The 19409-nt window shown below is 38.1% G+C and overlaps 1 protein-coding gene across 1 annotated transcript; it reads right to left on the reverse strand.

The window, feature by feature from the left end:
- Positions 1-3804: 3804 nt before the first annotated feature.
- LOC107598408 (calsyntenin-3-like) lies at positions 3805-17594 on the reverse strand. The gene is given in 12 exon segments (XM_016289730.1): positions 3805-5366; positions 5949-6133; positions 6284-6419; positions 6579-6612; positions 6614-6710; positions 7057-7242; positions 7467-7616; positions 12240-12448; positions 12553-12763; positions 14301-14423; positions 16547-16613; positions 17411-17594. Coding segments are annotated over 11 exon segments (1548 nt in total). The 5' UTR covers positions 17411-17594; the 3' UTR covers positions 3805-5216.
- Positions 17595-19409: the final 1815 nt, after the last annotated feature.

Below are 19409 nucleotides of genomic sequence, written 5' to 3' on the forward strand. Positions count from 1 at the left end.
TATTTTAATTTGAATGTCGGATTGAAATAAACATCGCCGTTAACGTAGTTAATCGTTAGCATAAGTGAGGCTGTTTCCCATACATTGATTTACTGACTGCCACAAATAGATTTTCAAAAAGGCTTTGACTTCGTTGAATTAACATGAGCACTGCACGTTTCAAAGTCATTTTTATATCGCTGTATTTCTGAAGGAATCCGACTGTCTTCAGAAAATTGGATGTCATTTTCATTTCTTCTTGCCTGTAATGCCTGAGCAGCGTTTGTGAGCGGGAGCGCTACTTTGTGTACAGCGGTTACCGGGGAAACCTGGATCTCTCCTGCTCTACAAGCGCCTCCTGCTGGCAGAGAATGAATTTGCATATATATGCCACCACAAATAGAGTGCAAGTTTGTGGGAAACACTGATGAGCCTTAGAATGAAGATTCTTTATTAACTGTTTAATGCTCCTATAACTTTTATTACGGTAAAAAAAAAAAAACGGGAGGACGTGATGTTATTTATTATTTTTACACACCAGAGGTTTATAAATGACTTGTGAATCTAAAATATGCGTGTTAGAGAATGTACAAATGGTTAACATTGTCATCTCAGTCCGTCATAAAAGCAGTTCTGGGCTTTTTTAAATTTTATTTAGCTAACTTAGTTGTTATTCTTGGCTGGATAACTCTAGCAGGTTTAAAAGTCCTTTAAAGTTAAAAAATGACCACATTTTGGATAAATGAAAGTATAGTCAAATTTTTATCTCCTGTATAGACTTTACAATAAGATACCATTCATTAACATGACTTCATATTATTATCATTTAACTTACAGTGAGTGAACAATACAATTTTTACAACATTAATTAATGTTTTTGAATGTTATTTAATACAAACACTTGATCATTCATGTTTGTTCATTGTGCATTAAATAATTTTAACAGATTGAACTTGAAGCTAAGCTAAGCTAAGAAGAATAATTGCTATAACTATTTTTATTGATAGGTCATGTTATCTAACAAATGTAATCTTATTGTAAAGTGTTTTTAATACTACAGTTTCCATCCATTTGATATACAATGGACTTAAAATATATGTATCTTATCTAAATTTATTATAAAAGCAGAGGTTTGTTATTTACTGAAAAGTTATATTATAGCTGTTGTCAATGATCTAATGTTGCATTTGGTCAGACTCAGCCCATTGCTTTACTTAAGTTTATTATATTTTCCTTTTACAGCTGCAGGCTGAGGAAGATCATGAAACACACCAGCAAACCCTAAAACAGACAACCGTTTACAGTTGTTTTTCGGCAGCAGCAAAAATATGACAAAAACTTTTGGGTGAAACTTAAAAAACAGATGAAACACAATTTTAAACAAGTATAAAGAATGGCATTGATTTTTGTACATTTTATTTTTGTTTGAATTTATTAATAAAAATTATGTGTTTTTAATTAGCATGTTTTTGTGTTTTGCTTTGGTACCGAAATTGGTACCGAGAACCGTGGATTTTCACTGGTATTGGTACCGAATACAGAAATTTTGGTATTCAACACTAACTCCATCATAAGTCTAACTCATTTTTTTAGATTTTGGTCATGTTTAGTATGAGAATCCAACACTTTAGCAGTGCATTTAAAGTCAAAATGCATAAAATAGCATTAGACACCCCCTTTAAGCACAAAAAAAGAAAAAAGAAAAAAAAAAGTAAAACAAACCTTTAAAGTTTCAATAATTAAATAAAGCACAGGTGTTGCCCTCAGTGTAGTCATTGGTGGGCGGAAGCGTGGGTAGACCATATAATCAGATACTGGGATTTTATATTTATTTATTTAATTTTTTTCCCCCTGGACAAATTGCACAGCATATAAATACTGCCAAATGTATGTTGACGTCCCTGTTTGTTTTTGGTACAAGATCTTGCACAGTTAAGTTATTGTGAGATTTATTTATTTCTTCTTATTATTAGTGTTTATTTTATTTATGTTTTGGTTCACCAGAATTTGTCCAGTCATGATTTGCCAGTCGTTAAGCGTGTTGTGGACTGACTCAGTCATTAGGTTTGTGCTCCTCTCTGTCTGTCAAACTAGAATCTTCTCCAGTCAATGGAAACAGTCTTTTAATGTGTTGAGTTCAGTCTTAGGATGTTTCAGCTATTTGAGTAGCGTGTCCCCAGCTATAGTCTGTTTATATGAATTAACCAGGGTAAGGCTAAAAGCAGCCAAATGTATTAAACATTATAAACCCCTCTTTTTATATAACGTTCCCTTTCCACTGTTATTCGAACAGCGAATAAATTATATATAGAAAGTGACATTACCACTAACATTGATCTATAGCGAGTTTAAGCACTCTCAAAAAAATTAAACTATCGTTATAATCACTGAAGCTGTATACACTGTTAAATGAATCTCTTACTTACATTGTACGTACATCTGCGCTTTGTTGTTTATGATGAGAGAATTCGCAAGAGTCCGGAATTGCGCGTGCACTCAACAAAACCGATGAGTTTAAACGATGACTCATCTGGACGCTTCTGATTGGCCATTGCATTCCTAAGCTCAATACATATGTGTGTAATTGGTTAAAATGCGCAACACTGTAAAAACGCCTAAAATGAAACACGGTGCAACATGAGCAGATCTTAATTTAATGCCGCAATCGACACTGTCTATTCATATTCACTTTGTTAGCAACTGACGTAATAGATATGCCTTCCCCAGCCGTACACACGCTCTGCCTATGTTTATAGCATACAGGCAGTGGCAATAAATATGATGCCCAATATAATGGAAATAAACAGGTCAGTTGCAATTTTAGCAATATTGTTCAGAATTCTGGCATGTGGATAAGACAATCCAACAATTAAACAAACGCCAATCCACTGGATTTTTTTTTAATCCATTGCATTTGTACTGTTGTTTTAAAAGTCCCTTCCTCTCGAATGATGTACATTGATGTGTTTTGTCATAATGTTTTATATACTGTATATATATATATATATATATATATATATATATATATATGCCTATATGTATATTGTATAGATAGATAGATAGATAGATAGATAGATAGATAGATAGATAGATAGATAGATAGATAGATAGATAGATATTCCTTAAATCCCCTCCTCTGTTTCATAAATTCAGAAATGAATTAAAACATTTCTTATAAGACCTTACAAAAATTAAGTCAAAATATTTTTTACTTTTTTTATTTGATCATGCTCTGATGTTTTGAGGCTTAAGTGTGAGTGTCTTGTTGTAAATTGACTGTTTATGCTATTCTGATGTATTCATGTTTTGTTTTAATAAAAAGGATGCAAAGTAATACTGTAAACACAGGGAAAACCTATGAAATGAGTGATAATTATAATAGAATTTGATTGATTAATTGACTGTAGAAATTATTTCCTAATAGTTCCTAGCAAGTTTTGCAGTCAAAAAGTTATTCCAAATCAGCTGGAGACATGGCAAAAATGGCGACATCTGCTCAAAAACAGTATGTGGTTTATTTAATTCACTCATATGTTTCATTAAGTGTGATATTGTTATGAACTAATATGATTGAAATCTTTCAAAATTGCAAAGTTGAATGATTCGTCCAATAAATAAAGACAGGACATGTCCTGCCAAACAGGAAGGATACAATTCATTATTTATATACTAAAATATTTCATATCCCATTCACAGCTCTCTAAATAATCACATTATGATCATATGTGTAATTTGTTAATTTGCAATGCTTTTAAAAATATTTTTAGTCTGCAACTGTCATCTTTTCAAGACTATAACATGAAAAAAAACACTGACCATCTGCTGACTTCATCTGTGGGTTTTTATTATGAATTTTTTGAACAGATTATTTCTTCAGACGGTTTTCAATAACAATCAATCCATATAATCCATGTCATTGTGTCTATAAGTATAGTTAATTGTCCCAATGGTAACCATTGTAATAGTATAGCTTATTAATGCAAATTTATCCATTCTTAATATCACACTGCAAAAACAACAGGCCTTTATTTACTGACAGGTTTCCACTGTACACTAACACAGACAGAGAAATAGTCACGGGGAAAAGAGAGGTGGAGTGCGAGCTGGAAGGAGGAAGGGGTGGCACAGTTGTACATTCAGAAACCAAAAAAGCAGTGGCAGTATCTAAAGAGTGTACGGATAGAGAAAGGACAGGGGAGAAAAGATAGAGGGAGGATGATGGCGGAGGTGAAAGTGTTCTAGGCATAACATTAATGTGCCTTTCTGTTCCACTGTGAATCAGATATTAACAAGTTTTTAAATTACATAATTGAACACACAAATAAATAGACATTCATCAAGCCAATCATTATCGCTCTTATTACTAATATTATTATTGTCATTATCACTGTATATTACCAAGAGATATTAGAAAAAAATACCTAGCCTATCTGAAAGTGCAAAGACTGAAAATGAACAAAAATAATGGAACAACAAAAAATGATAATAATAGTAGTCATTTGTATTTACATACATTTAAGTACAATCAAAACTGCCCAGGTTGAGCTAACATTCTGATACAGCAGAGGGCATTGCACTGTACTGTGTTTTTCATGAGGTTGTGAGAAGAGGTGCACAGAAGTGTCTGTATGTGTGTGTGTGTGTGTGTGTGTGTGTGCATTGTGATGCTTAAAAGAAAGCACTTGCATACCTAGCTGTAGTCTATCACTATTACGAAACACCTTTACTGACTAGTCCTCTATATCTGTACATGTGAATTTGCTCAAGGAATGTATCAAGAGACAGATTGTGCAGAGGAAATACAGCTTCTGAAGTTGTTTTGTACTCGGTGTACTGGGCACTAGACATTATATTAATTACAAAAGGCTGTAATTTGAAACATTCAGAGTCAATTAGCTGATATGAGTTGACAATTAGTGTTTTCATTATGTTCGATACAGTGTTGTGAGCACATCAATTGGAAAGGTTGTAGGATGAATGAACATATAATTGTGCCATTAATAAATATTGGGATCTGGGTTGAGAGTGGCAAAGAGGGAATGCGTTGTGCATTGTGGGAGCGTACATTCCAGAGAGAAGCATTGCATTCACAGGGGCTGAGATCCTATAATTGTGTCACTGGTGTGTTAGACAATATTCATTTTCTTTGATGGTGCATCTGTGTGTGTGTGTGGTTGTATATTCCTGTATTTTAAATGAGTGGGTGGTGTTTTAGTATGTGGGTGTGGTTAATTGGCTCAGTAGCGTCTGGGGGCGGAGTCTCTTCCCTCCTTCTTGATGATGATTCGTTGGTCATCACTGGTATCATCTGGTGAATCCACAACTTCTTCCTCTTCGTCACACTCTCCTTCCATATCTGTTGCAATTCCCATGCGGTTCTCATATGTCTGAGAGAGAAAATAACAAGAAAGATGTGTATAAGATACCACACACATTAGTAAGAATGCTGATACACTACCATTCAAAAGTTTGGGGTCAGTAGGATTATTTATTTTTTAAAATGATTTAATACTTTAATTCAGCAAGGGTGCATTAAATTGATCAAAAGTGACACTAAAGACATTATAATGCTACAAAAAATTATATTTCAAATAAACGCTGTTCTTTTGAATTTTTTATTCATCAAAGATTCCTGGAGAAAATGTATCAGACAGCACAACTTTACTCAACACTAATAATAAGAAGAAATGAGCACCAAATCAACATGTTAGAATGACTTCTGAGGGATCATGTGACACTGAAGACTGGAGTAATGGCTGCTGAAAATGTATCATTGCCAACACAGGAATATATTACATTTTAAAATATATTCAAACAGAAAACAGTTATTAAAAGTGATAATAATATTTCACATTGTGTTTTTGATCAAACAAATGCTGCCTTGGTGAGCATTAGAGACTTTTCAAAATCATTGAGAAAATTACCGACCCCAAACTTTTGAACAGTACTATCTACTTTAGTATTTATACCTCCATTGGATTCACAATGATGTTGAGGGCCGAATCGTCCCATTGGCTACTGCCCTCTTTGCCTCCACCTCTTGCTCCTTCACTACGGCGGTGGATGGAACGGATGCGGAAGACACCAAGAATCACCATGACAACCAAGAAACCCACGCACACCATGATGATGACAGTTGCGGCTCCTGGAACAACTGTACGCATGAGGAGAGAGAAACATCATGTTTATTCTTTATATTTCATAATTTTTTAATACTGACCTTAGTTTTAAATTTATTTTGCCTATGAGATGAAAAATTAGATATACTGATAAATATTTGTGTTTATATATGTCAAACATGTACCTGAGTTGCGGTGTGGGTTAGGGAGTGTGTGTCCACTCAGTTCTCCAGTGTGATGGGATGGGTGGAGGAACTGCTGCTGAGATGCCAGCAGGTGAGACGGATGGTACAGACTGTCCAGAGAGTGCAGGAAGTTCACCTGAGCAAGTGTAGGAGAAAACCAGACAAAGACAGTGAGAGTGTGTGTTCATTAAGAGTCTGGACTTTCAGTGGTATTCTTGGTCAGGAAGTGTGTGTGTACTGGGTTAGTGTGCTGAAGGATCCACATCAGTGTCCTGTGTTCAGTGGTGTTCAATACCTCCAGCGTGAGCTCGTTGCTGGTGTACCGGCCACAGAGATGAATCAGAAGATGGTAGAGTCGGCAGCGCGGTGGTCCAATTGGTTGCAGGAGATGGAGGTGGAAGGAGGTCGACTTCACCCCTCACAGCACCTGAAAACATTAAAAGCCAACACATTATTGATTAAAAGCAGGGCTGGTGTCAGCAAGATCAGCAAGAACTATAGAATTATTGAGTACACCCTAATTTGAAGAGATTTTCATCCTGCAGCTAATCTAAAGAGAATGGAATGATTTGGGACATTTTCCCATCTGCTCTAAAAGAGATAAAGAGTTGGGCAACAAAGACCGAAACAGATAAACTCCAAGTCCTCAATTTTCCGTTCACTAATCATCTCTAATCCTAATGAACAAGGATCTGCTATCATCCAATTAAAACCGTAGACAATTTATCGAAGAAATAAAAAATTCAGGAATCAACACCATTAAACAAACGTACCACAGAGTCTGCGCACAGATCGATCTGAGTAGCTGTCCCTGTCACAGCCCTTCCCAATATGACCCGTTTGAAGCTCAACAGTAGCCTGGATGTTCCAAACCGTCTCCTCGCATGCTTCCAAGTGCAGGTTCGGGAAGAGAGGGATACTGCCAGAACCAGGAGTATACTCAATGCGCTTTGTCCATCCTGTAATTCAAATACATACAAATATAATTACATCAAATAACATGGAATGTAGCATAACATGAGTTTTCAATTTAGATTAATTCCCAGTCAAATTTTTATAAAAAGCAAATGATAATGTTTTTTTTTCATAAGAATAAATCAATACAATTTTATAAAAAAATTAATTGATTTAATAAATAATAAATAAATAAAATAAAACAACAGTACATTGTAAAAATAATTACCAATCCAGCCTGGCTTGCAGGAAGGTTTTACTGTGACTATGACCTGAGCATCAGCCTGAGCTCGATTCTTCCCACAGTCAAACGCTGTCACCCAGAAACTGTGGACACGCTGGCGTTTAGAGTCCAGTGGCTCAGTGTTCTTTATGTTCCCTGAATTTGTAAGCGATAGAGAGAAGTTTGTACGCTCACCAGCCATTTTATTAGGTATGCATGTTCAACTGCTCATTAATACAAAAATCTAATCAGCCAATCACATGGCATTTAGGCATGTAGACATAGTCAAGACAATCTGGTTAAAGGGGTCATATGATGTTGCTAAAAAAAACATTATTTGGTGTATTTGGTGTAATAAAACGTGGAACACTTAACACTACTATACATTTATTTATTTAACACACATACTTTTTTACATTTCAAATTTGCACATATCATACCTGTACATACATAATTGTATTATATATTGTGTTTTTACTTTTTTTTTACATTGTCTATTTTGTATATTTGTATATTATTCTTTTTTTATCTATGTCCTGTCTTGTCACTGTCATTCTGTTGCACTGTGGAGCTTCTGTCACTAAAACAAATTCCTCGTATATGTGTAAACATACCTGGTAATAAAGCTCATTCTGATTCTGATTCTGAAATGTGTTTATGCAGTTTAAGGTTAAAAAAAACACATTATTTTCCACATACTGTACATTATTGTTTCTTCTCTATGCCCCGCCTTTCTGAAACGCGTCGATTTTTACAAAGCTCATCGTTCTGAAAAGCGAGGTGTGCTCTGATTGGCCAGCTATCCAGTGCGTTGTGATTGGCCGAATACCTCAAGCGCGTGATGGAAATGTTACGCCCCTTACCATACTGTGATGCTGTGTCCCGGGTCGGAGCGACAAGACAAAAACATTAAAACCTATTATAAACGAGGCATTTGTTGCATCCAGTGGGGACATAATTACAGATTATAATGACTTATACTGTCTTTTTATGCGTTGCGTTGCATCATGTAGCGTAAACATAAAACCAAGTCTGCATTTGTGATCGGAGAAATGACAAACAACAAGCGCTACTCTACACTGCTCAAAACTCGCGTTTGAATCGTCAGTGGCAAATTCTTTAAATATAAAAAACTTACTTACAGTCTGTGAGTCAGAACAGCCGGCATTGTAGTCTACTCTACCAGGATCAGGAAACAGTCCTCCATAAAATGTGCTGCACACATCTGAATATCTGGGTTGAACTGTTCTGGAACAGTGTTGTAAATACAACTTATCCACTGATTTCTAGTCGTGTCCTCTTTTGGAAGGTCAAACAAAGTATTTTCGCTTTCACAACGAAACACACAGCGCCTTCATGACATGGCAGCGGCGGCAACAACAATACTACAGCGAGAATAAAAGTTACGCCTCCTTTCTTTGCGTGAACATTTGGGCGGCGTTATGCAAATCTTCCCACATCGTAACGTAGATATGTGGGGGCGTGTTAGAACAAGCCATTTTAGGTAGGCGGGGGTGACTCTTAATTTTATAAAGAATATCTTTTTGGATTTGAGACTTTAGTCTTTGCAACTTTACAGAACTTCATATGACCCCTTTAAGTTCAAAGAATCAGAATGGGGAAAAAAGGTGATTTAAGTTACATTTTTTAAGTGATCAGTTTTTCACACATCTCTAGGGTTTACAGAGAATGGTCCGAGAAAGAGAAAATACCCAGTGTGTGGCAGCTCTGCGGGCAAAAATGCCTTGTTGATGTCAGAGGTCAGAGGAGAATGGCCAGACTGATTTGAGCTGAGGGAAAGGCAACAGTAACTCAAATAGCCACTCCTACAAATGAAGTACGCAGAAGAGCATCTATGAACGCACAACATGTTGGACCTTGAAGCAGATAGGCTACTGCAGCAGAAGACCACACCGGGTGATACTCCGGTCAGTTAAGAACAGGAAACTGAGGCTACAATTTGCATGGGCTCACCAACATTGGACAATAGAATATTGGAAAAAGGTTGCCTGGTCTGATGATTCTTGATTTCTACTGAGACATTCAGATGGTAGGGCAGAATTTGGCGTAAACAACATGAAAGCATGGATCCATCCTGTCTTTTATCAATGGTTCAGGCTGCAGCTGGTGGTGTAATGGTGTGGGGGATATTTTCTTGCCACACTTTGGGCTCCTTAGTACCAGTTGAGCATCATTTAAATACCACAGCCTACCTGAGTATTGTTGCTGACCATCTCCATCCCTTTATGACCACAATGTACCATCTTGTGATGGCTACTTCCAACTAGATAACATGCCATGTCACAAAGCTCAAACCATCTCAAACTGCTTTCTTGAACATGACAGTTGTGTTTAATTTACTCAAATGGCCTCCACAGTCACTGGATCTCAATCCAATAGAGCACCATTGGGATGTGGTGAAACGGGAGATTCGCATCATGGATGTGCAGTCGACAAATCTGCAACAACTGCGTGATGCTATGATGTCAACTTGGACCAAAATCTCTGAGGATGTTTTCAGCACCTTGCTGAATCTATGCTACGAAACGTTAAAGGTGGTTCTGAAGAGAAAATGTGGTCTAACCCGGTACTAGCAAGGTCTGCCTAATAAAGAGGCCGGTGGGTGTATATCGGGCGAAATAAGTACAGAGCATGCTAAAAAAAAATTAAAGCCAGAAGCTTTGGTCAAACAGTCTCAGACTGTAAATAATAAAGCAGATTTAATACTATCAGGGACACTGAGAATATGATAAAGAAACCAAAAGCAGCTCAAAATGAGAAATGCGAGAAAAAAACAAACAAAGCAATGAAAGATGACAGGGATGGGTGAAGGCCAACAGAGGACTGAAGGAGAGAGAGAGAGAGTAAAAGAACGATATTGAAGTGGCACAATAAATAAAAGGATATTCACACCGCGGTGTCTGGTTCAGCCTGACCCAAATTACGAAAGGAAACCACACACACTACAGCAGAAAAATCTGCAAATTCATGGCTAAAAAGAGTACCTCTCTCCCTTGTTTGGCTTGCTCATTGTATCTTTCTCCCTTGTTTTGGTTTCTTTCCGTTGGCCAGTTCCTTCTTTATCAGCATTTGACATGTTACAAAACGTTGGCCATTGATCTCTTCCCCCTCAGTCTGTCAATGGGTGCTCTGATCTGCATTGAATGTTCAGGAATGGTGACTATCCCTCCATCTCACTTCAGCAACTGGGCTGTTCAGAGAGTTGCCCTAAAAGCCAGCTTAACATTGACATGCCGCCTCATTTTTTAATTATATGCAACAATTATAATGATTAAATTAATGATGATCTTCACAAGAATTCTTATAATATTATATATTACAACAACACTATTATGGGGGTGAATGTAAAACTCTACAAATACATTATATTAATTCTTAAAATAAAAGCATATCTCAAAGTAATAATATCATCACTGTAATAATATTATACTTTTAATATTGCTGAAAAGTTTTCACATTTATATGGGGACTTACATTATAATTATTTGAATTAAGAGATAGTTCACCCAAAAATGAAAATTCTGTCATCATTTAGTCATTCTGCAGATCACAAAAGAAGATATTTTGAAGAATGTTGGCATCAAAACAGAACATTGACTTCCACTGTATGAAAAAAATCTTCTTTTATGTTCCACAGAAGAAAGAAAGTCATACAGGTTTGGAAAGACATGGAGGTAAATTATATGGATTTTTCAAACCTTTAAATCCTTTTAATAAAATATGTTGCTAGCTGAATAAAAAACATCCTTGAGCTACATGCTTTAGTGGAATAATGTTCATTATGTGATTTAAAGATGACATTTTTCAATTCACATTCAATTCGTACAGTTTTTAATTTCATAACTACAGTTAAATTCCAACCTTACAGTCTTGATCAGATCTTTTATGGAAGTTGCTGGCAAAAGGGTGAACCTTTCAATCATGTTAAATTTTAATCATCAACCTGGAGATTAAATAGTAAAAAAATAGTTTGAATTCAAAGATTCAATCAAAACTCACCAGACTAAAATCTAGAACAATGCTGAACATAAAAAACCTTATTACATTTTTATTTAAATAAATCTTTAAACTGAAATCTATCTAATCTTCAATGTACACGTATTAAATATTACATATTAAAGGGGTCATATGATGCTATTTTAAAGATCACTGTTTTGTGTATTTGATGTGAATGTTAAAAAAACACATTCTTTTTCAAATACTGTACATTATAGTAGGTCCTCTATGCCCCGCCTCTCTCAAACGCGTCGTGCACAGCCAGCCTTGTACTCGTCCATAAAATGCGTTGCACAAATTCGAACATCTGGGTTGTGCTGTTCTGTTGTAAATAAATCTTAATCAATGGTTCCTAATTGCATCTACTTCCGGAAGACCAAATAAAGTGCTTTTGCTTTCGCACTGAAACCGACTGAAACACAGCGTCTCCCTGACATGGCTGCATCAACACGACTGCTGTTCCTGAAACCACGCCTTCTTTCTTTGCGTGAACATTTGGGCGGCATTATGCTAATATTTCCACATAGTGACGTAGACATGTGGGGGTGTGTTAGAACGAGCCGTTTTAGGTAGGCGTGGCTGACTCTTAACTTTTATAAAGAATATCTCTTTGGATTTGAGACTTTAGTCTTTGCAACTTTACAGATCTTCTTTATGCACCAAGAGCTTGTAACACTCCAAAGAGAAAGGAAAACTTGAAATCGCATCATATGACCCCTTTAAAATCACAATTTTATCAGTGCTGGCAGTTGTATTTCTCACCATCGTTGTCAATGGTGAAAGGGACGTTTGGCGTGATGATGTCATAGAAGCAGATCTGGCTGTACTGAGGTGAGCAGTCGGCATCAACGGCTTCCACCCGCACAATACGATCAAACAGACGACCCTCGGGCACCGATGCCTCATACCGACGCTCCACAAAGACAGGAGAGAACTCGTTCACATCGTTTACACGGACGTGCACAGTGGCCCTGGGAACAGTGGGTTAAGAGTGTAAGAATGCAACGGGTGTTGCATAAATTAGCAGAAACCAGATTTTTAGGAAAATTCCATCTGAATAGAAGAAATCTCTTACTTGTGAGACTTCTTGCTGTTGGTCCCGTCAGGACCTTCACCGCAGTCATACGCCTGAATGGTGAAGCTGTGCTCCTTCTGGCTTTCACAGTCCAGAGGCTCTTTGGAGCGAACCAGACCTTCTCCAGTAGAGCGATCCAACACCACTGCCTCAAACTGTGCCGAGCCAGAACCACCTGGTCCGTTATGAACCCGAAACCCACAGATCTCCCCTGAAAAGAGAATAATACATCTGCATTGACTACATTTGAATAAAATATATTTTGTGTGTGACAACCTTTGTACAAATCCTAATTTAAAGTGCCATTTACTACACAAGTAAAAAAAAAATATATATATTTTTTTATGTGAAATGATGTGAAAAGGGCTGCTGAGTGCTCTTCTGGAAGTAAACACTTGTCTGCGTTCAGGAAATGCTGTCACACATGACACGGCACTGTGAATGTAAACTCAGCCTGCAGAGGGGGAGGTCTGTCAGCTGTAATCCCTGTGTAATTTGTGTAAACATAACATGTAATTACCGTAGTACTAAACTAGCTGCTAGAAGCTCCAAAGCTGCCCCCTCCCCTTCAAAATAACCCTTACACCAAACCCTTGACTAGACCCTGTCAGTTGGAAATACACTAATATTAAATGCATAATTAGTTTTTCCTTTTCACACTTGAGGCATAAGAGGTTATATTTACTATATTTACTGACTAAAGGTCACATTTATCACTGTTCAGCTAATTTTCACCAGTCATTTCAATAGGAATCCATGCAATCAGGAATTTAGAATTTAGCATCAGGGTGAAAAATTTCACCGAGCAGATTTCACAGCGGTTTCAAGTTGGTCACGTGATTCACTGCGTTAACCAACAGAAAGCTGTTTTGTTTGAAAGTGATTTCTGTGTGAGCTGTGCTTCATACACTACTGATCATAGACAATAATCCTGAACACAACACAGCATAATCGCAATGCATAAAGGTGAAAACTGGAAATACCCTACTATTAAATCCACAATTAGTCCTTTAGTTCCTTTTCACACTGGAAGTGTAAAGGGTTATATTTACCGACCAAGACACAGTTGTTTGGCAAATTTTCACTGGCAAAATTCAAGCATTTCAATAGGAATCCATGCAAATGGGAATTTCACGTGAGGGCGAAAGATTTCCCCATACATGGTTTCAAGTTTGTCATGCTTCATACACTCTAAAAAATGCTGGGAAAATGCTGGGTTACCCAGCAGTTGGGTCAAAACAACCCAATAGCTGGGTTTGTCCCTTTTTAACCCAGCACTGGGTTATATTTAACCCAGCATTTTTAGAGTGTACATAACTTCACTATTGACAATAGACAATATACCTCAATTTTATAATCGCACCTAAATTTGCTTATTCACCATAGCATGACTATAAATATGTGGTCACATTAACTCAATTTCAGATAAATTTTGCAGACAAATAAGATCATTTGTCTACAGACCTTAATCAGGGTAGCACCATAATTAAATTTTTTATGAGTCTATGAGGAATAGGAGTATAGTGCGTTCAATGAATTTTACTGTTATTTAACAAACCAAGCAGCTTTCTGTTGGTCAATGCAGCAAATTAGCATGACCACCTGAACCTGATGAGAAATCTGGGGAAATCTTTAGTCCTCACACGAAATTACTAATTGAGTGTATTCCTATTGAAATGACTTATATTGAAGTGGTTAATGTGACTGCACCTCAACACGTAAAGGTGCGACATTATCAGCATGTTTACCCGCATAGTGCAGCGGTGCGTCTTTATCCAGGGCGAACAGAGGTGGGTTGAGGAGGACAGTGTTGTCGTTTTCCATGACGATCCCTTGGTACTCTGTTTCGATCCATGGCTTGTGTTTATTGGCTGAGAAAGAACAATCACAAAAGCAAGGGACAGGTGTGAGAGCTACAAGAACAATCTGTGATTCAGAACAAACAGCTTTTTTTTTAACAAGGCTATTTATAACACGCCGTTATGAAGGTGAGTGAGCAGAGGTTCAAAGATGAACACAAGCAGTACAAGCCGAAGGAATTTGCAACAGATAAAAAAATCATGCTAAAATACGTTAGTGGCAGATGGTGCAATGGTTCGGCCAGCTGTACATATGCATAACACTTGCACATTAAGTTACAAACATACCCATATGGGGATAGACCGAAACTGTGTGATGGACACACAAAACATAAACACACACACAGCACGCCACACCTCGCTGCTTTGCAGAGTAATTAGGTGTAGAGATGTTTGGCCTGATCGCACACAGAGAGGTATATTGCACCTATCGCTCAAATACAGACAGACAGTTTCTCTTAAAATGCTTGGAGAAAGACCAAACCGTGCAAACCTACATTAAACACCCTAAAAAATGAGAAATCTTCAACAATAAGGCTGGCCCACTGGCCCGGGGTCTTTCTGGCTGGTGCTGCATTGCCACTGAAAATGTAACATTCATTAACTTACATTCAATTTATATGCCTTGCAACTTAAACATTTGGTTTTCTGTGATGTATTTTTGCTGCAGATTCTGCTGCTTTGTCACTAAGATAACGTTATCTAGCTGGCTAACATAGAGGAGGCTTTGTCAAATTTGTAAAAAATTATTCCTGATAGTCTTAAGAACATAAGTATGTGTTGGAAACTGCAAACCAATCATATTGTGATTTGTATGCCATGTGTTTTCCAGTGTGTTTTATTTATGGAGTTACATTAAAGCTGTTTCATTTCAAGAAAATTTGTTCAAAAGTTTGGGGTCATTAAAAAAAAAGAAGCTTTTACTCAGCACGTAGCCTACACATTAAAAATCTTACCGACCTCATACATTTGAATGGAACTTTATATTTATATGTTAAATATCAGTATGAGTGTTAAAAACGTCAATTTAATGAACAATTTATATTTTAAAAATATATAAATATTTCTAGCAAATATGTATTGCTAAAAAATAAAAAGCAATCATTCTTTTGCTGTGGTGCCAAGTAGAAGTGTTGGAAAGGCAAGTAAAAATCGTAACAACTTTATTACTGAGCCCTGCTTCATAAAAATGACTTAAAACTCTGGTCATATGATACTAGTACTAGAGAGTGTGCTGACCACTAACTCAATGCACCAATCTATTTAATGTGTGGCTACATGCTGACCACCTCCTTCTCATATTTCAAGTCAGTCTGTCTTTTTTTGCCATTTATCTACCTATCCCTCTCTCCCACCCACCCACGCCCGCGTTCCTCCCTCTCATCCCTCACTCAGCCATATAACATTAATCTGAGCATCAGACCACTGGATTACTCCTCGGATTACAGAGTGAGAGACAACGCTGTGCATCTCACTCCATTTATCACACGTGCCACTTTCACACACTGACCAGAGCATTTTGAATGACTCTGTCAACAGCTGTGACAGAGGATAGACAGAAAGAGCAATGCATGTCTGTGATCACATACGGAGAAACGTTAGCCGTAAATTAAGAAATATCGCATCTCCGGTTTCCCACGTGTCTAAAAATAGCAGAGACGAGAATAGATAAGCTTTCACCCTTTTCTTCAAGGACAAGAGTCGACCTCTCACTCCCCCTTTCTTTCTCACAGATATCCTACAGCATATATATCAGCATCCTTTCTGTCCTTCGCCAAATTTTGCTCTCCACCCAGTTAGTCTGTCCTCAGCTTTCATCTATTCGTTCTTATCTTCCTGCGTGTGATTCCATCTTTTCACATATTTTCATCATGTTGTCTCTTCCCATGTCACCTTGAGATGTGGCCTACCTTTTGAGATCTCTACAAAATCTGCTGTTGTCATTCATACAGGAGGCATATATTTAATAACTGATTTCATAATTAACACCCATAATACAGCACAACGAACTGAGCTTCTGGTTTGAATGAACTGAATGTGCCAGAGCTGCGAACAGAAATGTTAATACACTCATTCACACTTAATCATCAACACAATGCTCAATATCAACATTCAAAAGGATGGAGGAGACTGACCTTTGTTGCCATGGGCAACCGAAGTCAAGCAAAAGAGGAGAAGGGAGAGAAAACTCATTCTGGCCATCTGAGGGAGGAAGGAGGGGAAGGGCAGAGGGAAATAACATGCATTAACCTGATACGAAGCAGTTTAAGATAGAGGACAGAGGAGAAACAGATAAGCGCAGAGACAGAGACAGACATATTTCCTTGCCAGCATTTCCTTAAACGTAAACATTAAGACAAATACTCCGCTCTATAGGTAAATGTGAATATTAGGCTATATATAATACCCTTGCCATCATTTTCGTGGCCTAGTATGGCCGAGGACGTCTGGCTCACATTTCAGATACAGTATGTCGGCTATTATATATCCCGTATTTACTCACTCAATAAAACCTTACTTCAACACTCAATAAAACCTTCGTATTCAGCGAACTGAGTGCGCGTGAAACTGAGCAGTCCGCGCATCCTCGCTCACACGCGCATGCAGGTGTATCCTCGCGGATATCATCACAGGCAGGTTTGTTAACACAGAATATCAAACGCGATTCATGACGCTTGACCTCGAATAATTTATAAAGGCTATATGTCATTTACTTACATTAGTATTTTATATGAAGATTAAAATCTTCCAACTTGGATGACGGACAGCGTGATATAACCTACTGGTGTTTACAACGCGTTATTCAAATGACCGGTGTTATATGTGTTATAGCCCACTCATATACGCGACAAACATGAATCGATTTTTAAGCCTGTAACGTTAAATAGATTCCAATACCACCATATCATAACATTTACAAGCAGTTTAGATAGCATACCACCTGTGTTAAGCGCAAGAATTGAATTAGAACTATTACGTTGGGATCAGATGTACGTTACCGTGAGGTGTGAGATGGTACCCCGCTCAGTCTCCTCTAAGCATCCGTCACACACTCACGCCTATGACAGCCTGATGCCCGCCGACACACCGAACGCAACGGGGGGAGCGCTGGGGCCTCCGGTGCCTCCCGAAATGATTCGAACTGTGAAAAGGAGCGAAACTGGAATTTGAAGATTAGATACGAAGAAAGAACTGAGCTTCTGGTTTGAATGAACTGAATGTGCCAGAGCTGCGAACAGAAATGTTAATACACTCATTCACACTTAATCATCAACACAATGCTCAATATCAACATTCAAAAGGATGGAGGAGACTGACCTTTGTTGCCATGGGCAACCGAAGTCAAGCAAAAGAGGAGAAGGGAGAGAAAACTCATTCTGGCCATCTGAGGGAGGAAGGAGGGGAAGGGCAGAGGGAAATAACATGCATTAACCTGATACGAAGCAGTTTAAGATAGAGGACAGAGGAGAAACAGATAAGCGCAGAGACAGAGACAGACATATTTCCTTGCCAGCATTTCCTTAAACGTAAACATTAAGACAAATACTCCGCTCTATAGGTAAATGTGAATATTAGGCTATATATAATACCCTTGCCATCATTTTCGTGGCCTAGTATGGCCGAGGACGTCTGGCTCACATTTCAGATACAGTATGTCGGCTATTATATATCCCGTATTTACTCACTCAATAAAACCTTACTTCAACACTCAATAAAACCTTCGTATTCAGCGAACTGAGTGCGCGTGAAACTGAGCAGTCCGCGCATCCTCGCTCACACGCGCATGCAGGTGTATCCTCGCGGATATCATCACAGGCAGGTTTGTTAACACAGAATATCAAACGCGATTCATGACGCTTGACCTCGAATAATTTATAAAGGCTATATGTCATTTACTTACATTAGTATTTTTATATGAAGATTAAAATCTTCCAACTTGGATGACGGACAGCGTGATATAACCTACTGGTGTTTACAACGCGTTATTCAAATGACCGGTGCTATATGTGTTATAGCCCACTCATATACGCGACAAACATGAATCGATTTTTAAGCCTGTAACGTTAAATAGATTCCAATACCACCATATCATAACATTTACAAGCAGTTTAGATAGCATACCACCTGTGTTAAGCGCAAGAATTGAATTAGAACTATTACGTTGGGATCAGATGTACGTTACCGTGAGGTGTGAGATGGTACCCCGCTCAGTCTCCTCTAAGCATCCGTCACACACTCACGCCTATGACAGCCTGATGCCCGCCGACACAGCGAACGCAACGGGTGGAGCGCGGGGGCCTCCGGTGCCTCCCGAAATGATTCGAACTGTGAAAAGGAGCGAAACTGGAATTTGAAGATTGGATACGAAGAAACCAAATTAGTATTTTATATGAAGATTAAAATCTTCCAACTTGGATGACGGACAGCGTGATATAACCTACTGGTGTTTACAACGCGTTATTCAAATGACCGGTGTTATATGTGTTATAGCCCACTCATATACGCGACAAACATGAATCGATTTTTAAGCCTGTAACGTTAAATAGATTCCAATACCACCATATCATAACATTTACAAGCAGTTTAGATAGCATACCACCTGTGTTAAGCGCAAGAATTGAATTAGAACTATTACGTTGGGATCAGATGTACGTTACCGTGAGGTGTGAGATGGTACCCCGCTCAGTCTCCTCTAAGCATCCGTCACACACTCACGCCTATGACAGCCTGATGCCCGCCGACACACCGAACGCAACGGGGGGAGCGCTGGGGCCTCCGGTGCCTCCCGAAATGATTCGAACTGTGAAAAGGAGCGAAACTGGAATTTGAAGATTAGATACGAAGAAACCAGTGTCCCCGTTGTCGGTGGATGCCGTGAGAGAGAGAAAAGAGACGGGGTGGTATCTCCTCCCTCTCGCAGTTTCTTAACCCGCCCACACTGCGTCTCTCTCGCTCTCAGGACTCGTCCCCGGTGAAACGCAAATTTACAAATCCTAC

This window comes from Sinocyclocheilus grahami, unplaced genomic scaffold, assembly GCF_001515645.1.
Source record: "Sinocyclocheilus grahami isolate Dianchi unplaced genomic scaffold, SAMN03320097.WGS_v1.1 scaffold251.1, whole genome shotgun sequence".
Classification (NCBI taxonomy): domain Eukaryota; kingdom Metazoa; phylum Chordata; class Actinopteri; order Cypriniformes; family Cyprinidae; genus Sinocyclocheilus; species Sinocyclocheilus grahami.